Source organism: Arachis ipaensis, chromosome B08 (genome assembly GCF_000816755.2).
Source record: "Arachis ipaensis cultivar K30076 chromosome B08, Araip1.1, whole genome shotgun sequence".
NCBI classification, from domain to species: Eukaryota; Viridiplantae; Streptophyta; class Magnoliopsida; order Fabales; family Fabaceae; genus Arachis; species Arachis ipaensis.
In genome coordinates, this window is record NC_029792.2 from 116,888,474 (window position 1) to 116,893,638 (window position 5,165).

The following is a 5,165-nucleotide window of genomic DNA, read 5'->3' on the forward strand; positions in this document are numbered from 1 at the left end:
TGTGACTTTAAGATTATTAGTTAAATTTTTTTTTATATAAAACATAAAATTTAAATTTTTATTATATTTATTATTCTAAATATATTCTTAAACACATGTTAGTTAAATCCAATTTAAAATTGGACATTTAATTGATACTTATAGAAATAGTAATTACTTATATATTTATTTGATAGTGATAATTACTGGATATTTAATTGCTCATTGTCAATCCAATATTGAATTGACAGCATAAGATAATTTCCTCATTCTAGCTTAACTAAAAGGGAACTCACTTTACATTCTGCTTTCTTCATGGTCTTGATCATGTATCGGTCATCATGGGTTAAATAAAAAAAGCTACCACTTTTTCCTGGCGATGAGAGTTCCCGAAGGGCATCATTCCCACATAACGATAACATATAATCAGCTGGATCAACCTTGAACAATTTTCTTAGAGCCCTGCAAATTTTAAATATGCAATAAACTATGAGTTATCATGATCGATGAATCCGAACAAACAAATAATATTTATTTAACACAATAATTTGCAAGAACACACTTAACAAGGTGTTACAATCTGATGTGATCATGGTTCACATAACTAACATAAAATTTTTTAATAAAAACGTAAGGACAGTCAAATACAGCTTTATGGTATCCTTAAAAATCTCACCTAAACACTACCGGACAATAGTCTTTCCATTTAAACTCGCAAGATGAGTGAGGTGGTGTGTATTTGGACCCTTCTGATGGAAACTTTGTCCATACTTTTTCTTTGGGATCAAATGCAGAAGATTTTAGATCAAGAGATGTACTAGGAGCAGGTCTTCCAACAGCATGTCTGTGCTATGGCACAAGAAATTAATAACCACACAGTTAAAATTAGAATCATGTAAAGGAACAGATATTTTTCCATAATAAAATATGCTGATGCATATTTGCTAGTAGCCTGAGATGGATAGAAATGTTTTTGTAACGTTTAATGCTAAAAAGATCTAATTTTTGAAATTTAAGAAGCACATGGGAGAAGAAAAAGGCACGATCAGTACCTGATACCTAGTTGCAAATTTAGCATGAGTTCATAATTCTTATGACCTTTAGCTATAGTCTCTCCTTGGCGTTTAGGGGGCTTAAGCCTGAAATTGGGAGCTCTTGGAAGCGAAGGATCAACAAGAGGACTTCCCAAACTACTTCCATCATAAGAGTAAGAAGAACCATCTTCAGAGCTATAATTACTAAGCCTTCCGTCGACGGATTTCCACCTCGGCCGCTCGCAGGCGTCGCTCTTCTTAAACGTCGGTTCCTCCTCCTCCTCCAAGCCGGCCGGATTCAACGTCTTGTGCGAAGGGTAAATAGCCACCTTCTCGCACGGCCACAACCTGCATTCATCCAAATCAACTGAATAAAGCTCTTGAGGATCCCATTCCAAGTTTCCAGCACAAGATCCTGATGGATAATAAGTCCCACTCTGTTCCTTTGGATCCTTACTCCAAACCCCAACATAGAAGCTTCCATCGCCCCAGCGGAAGGTTCCGTTCCCTTTGGGCAAGCCCTCCTCCCAACAACCATCATACCTATTCCCATTGCTCCACATCATTGTCCCATTCCCTGAGAACAAACCATGCCTCCATTGACCAATGTAATGGTTCCCATTCTTCCATTGATACCTACCATGACCACTTTGCATCCCTTTCCTCCATTCCCCATCATAGAAATCCCCATTGGGAAAACTTTGAGTCCCATTTCCATGTCTCAAATCCATTACCCAACAACCCTTATAAGTATCCCCAGATGAACCAATATAAGTACCCTTACCATCCATATGACCATCTTTGAAATCACCCTCATAGGTTGCACCACTAGGCCAACTAAACCTACCCTTACCCATGGTTTTACCCTTTTGCCATTCCCCAACATACATGCACCCATCTGTCCATAGGTACTTACCTTGCCCATGGGGGAGGTTATCAAGGCAATTTCCAGTGTAGAAGTCGCCATTGGACAGGATTTTCTCAACATGGGTTCCAGATTCTTCTCCTCCTCTTTTCATTGTCCCGATTCCGAATCCGAACCCGAACCCTCGGTCATGGCTTGAATTCAAATCATCATCGTCATCATCAACATGGGCAACAGACATTGGTGTGAAAATGCTCTTTGCCCTTCTTTTTGGACCAGCTGATTTTCTAACTGCTGCTTCCCAAGCCTTTACAATTTGGTTTTGCTCTTTGTTCATTCTTCTCGTGACGCATAAACTTTTTTAACCTTCTCTTTACGTTCACATTCACATCCTTGATTTTTCCTATTCTTCTTAACCTTCTTTACCACCCACCATTGCAACTGCATTGCCACCATCAAGATAGAATATGAAAATCAAGGAGAAATGTTTATACAGAGAAGAGTTTCAAAATGCATCTTGAGTTTCTGCTATAGTAAAATCAAAGGAACAATTATCTTTTTTCCTTCTAGCCCAGAATTTGGCTCCTTATTTGGTTATGGTAATAGGTTGTATTCAGATTTTGAAAGAAAAGAAAGTAGATCCTGTTAGAATGGTAGTGCAAAAGAGGTTGGTTGGAATCACTAACTGACTTTTGTTTTTTCTTTTCTTTTTTTTATTTTTTATTTTTTTATTTTTTTATTTTTTAAGTTGCATTTTATTTTCTTTATTTTATTCTTTTTTCTCAATTTTTCTCTTTTTTTTTTCCTTAATTTTTTTTCTTTTGGACGGAAGATAGTTGACTGTTTTTTGTTTATTTACTTTTTTCAGATTGTGTAGATTGAGAAGACGTAAGACATCATTCTATTGATTCCGAATTTGTCTCCTAAAAATAATAGTAGACTTTAAAATAGACGAATGAGAGGATTCGAGAGGTTGTCAATGCCAATTTTAGCAACATGCTCCTAAATTTAGTTGATTTATTAAATTCTTCCCCTCACATGTTTAATTTTTTTTTTAGAAAAAGAAAATTCTGTTTATATTTTTTGTGAATTCTTGTAAATTGGAGAGAGGGGGATTAATTCAATTAAGAGTGTAATGAATTTTTTTTATTTGGTGGTTGTATGAATGAGTGTATTATTATTATCTTGAGTTTATTGACAATATAATGGTTCAATCACATTTTTTTTATGATAATTATTTATGCAGTTAATGTCAAAAGCAATTTATTAAATATAAATATAAAATTATTTTATATTGGTAGTAGATTAAAATTAAATTTTTTATATATATATATATATATAATATTCTAATAATTTTTTATACAACATAATATTTAATAATATTATTACATATATAATTTTACATTTTTAATTAAATGAGTTAAATATTATAAAATAAAATTAAACACATAATTATACTAAATAATATTTGCCACTTTATTCAAATTTTTTTCTAATAAGATAATAAAATTTTAATTTTAATATACTACCAATATAAATATTTATAGAATTATTATGAGATTTTTTTACTCAATTACTATTAATTTTAGAATTAATTACTTAAATACCACTCTTTTAAATCATATGATTTATTTTTATACAATAATAAACCATTTCATTTTATAGAAATTTTTATGTTTCTTAAAGTGTTTCTCAAAGATGGTTTTGTACTATTTTGGTTTGGCTAATTATTTTTTAAGGTTGAACTCCCTACCAAATAATATACATATTTGTGATGAAAACCTACGATGATTTCAGTGGCTAAGAGAAGGGGGTTGAATCTTAGCCCCCTTTTTGCTTGCTAACACTTGCTGGACTTAGAGGAGACTTTTCTGTTTTTAGCTCATCACTTCACACGAGACTTTTTCTTTTGTCTCGTCCCTAGCCACGAGACTTTTCTTTTTGTCTCGTCACTTGGCACGAGATATTTTTGGATTTTGCTCCTGTGCAGTAGAAACAAAAATGGACGGAGTAGAAAAGAGAAGAAGATTACACCCAGATATATCCTGGTTCAGCTGCTAAGTGCAGTGCAGCCTACATCCAGTCTCCATCACAAACATGATGGAATTTCACTATAATCAATATGATTACAAACTGTAAAGTGCTAACCCAACTTACAAGGGGATTCCCACAGAATCATGAAACACAACATAGATGAACAAAGGAACTCTAAGATATCTATGGCTTTTTCTTTTAATTTTGCACTCTCTGCCTTTTTCCGCTCTATGGCTTTTTCATACAAACCTTACTGTTTGCCTTTTTCCATGAGACTCAAGACATGACAAAATTAAATAGAAAAATACTTAAACAAAATACATTGAAGGAGAAGAGAAAACTGTTAGCTCAGGTAGCTCTAAGAATTCTGTGCCTTGCACTCTCAAACTTTCTCCTTGCTTCAAACAGTGGCTGTTCTCTCTTTTTATAGAAGAGAGAAGCCTCCACTATTGAAGCCAAAAACCAAGCCAACTTATTCTTCCTTCAAGAAACAGAACCGGTTCGGCCACATAGAGAGAGAAGAGATAACCATGCAAAACCCAACATGCAATTACCTCTAGTCCTTTCTTGATCATCACTCTTCATTAATCTGAGCTCTCCATCCTTGGCTTGCTCTCCAAGATGGATTTCTGGCCCTTGATGCTTCATGATGATGATGACTTCATCTGCTTCAATCTCTGCCTCTACCATCACTTCGCCACTCTAGCTACTTCCTGTGGTGGTTGAGCAGAATCAAAGACAAGCCATGCCTCCAAGAATCTCCTCCTTGCTGGCCGAATCTTCTTCTTCCTTTTTGAGCATGAAGAGCTCAAGATTACCTCACTAAATCTAACTATATTTGGTGAAAATCTCAGCCACAGCTCATTTTTATTTTAGTATATTTTCTTGCCATCTTCATGATGGTCTTGAGACGAGCTCTATCTTCTTTTCGGTGAGTAGGTGTAGCTACCATGGCTTTCATTATTTCCTGGTTAATGTCCGAAGAGAAGAAACAGACGAGGGAGAATAAACAACTTGGAAAAAGCAATTCAATGTAATAAACATATTACACAAGTAAAGGTTGCTTTTACTTCCCTTTGCTGAGAGGCGTGCATAGCTATCATAGCAATCAAATCAATCTTCTCTCACTTACTTATGTTCCCAATGCTTAAATTAAATTTGAAATCCATCAAAGAGAGAAATGAAATCCGTTGAAGGTGTAAGGCAATGGTAACATTTGCTTTCCTGGTGAATTTTGTTTCGGATCAAGCAAT

At 34.6% G+C, this 5,165-nt stretch overlaps 1 protein-coding gene and 1 long non-coding RNA gene across 2 annotated transcripts in view; one reads left to right on the forward strand and one right to left on the reverse strand.

Annotated features, from left to right (window-relative positions):
* LOC107611597 (phosphatidylinositol 4-phosphate 5-kinase 6) overlaps positions 1-2,234 on the reverse strand; it is a 5,779-nt gene extending 3,545 nt beyond the window's left edge. The window contains exons 1-3 of the mRNA XM_021109789.1: positions 1,032-2,234; positions 656-823; positions 276-441 (exon numbers count right to left, since the gene is read on the reverse strand). Of these exons, the coding sequence (XP_020965448.1) occupies positions 276-441; positions 656-823; positions 1,032-2,215 (1,518 nt within the window). The 5' untranslated portion in view covers positions 2,216-2,234. The remainder of the gene's footprint in view (positions 1-275; positions 442-655; positions 824-1,031) is intronic.
* Positions 2,434-2,905, forward strand: LOC110266050. Its single transcript, XR_002352940.1, has 2 exons — positions 2,434-2,545; positions 2,747-2,905. It is a non-coding gene; the product is annotated as an uncharacterized LOC110266050 (long non-coding RNA).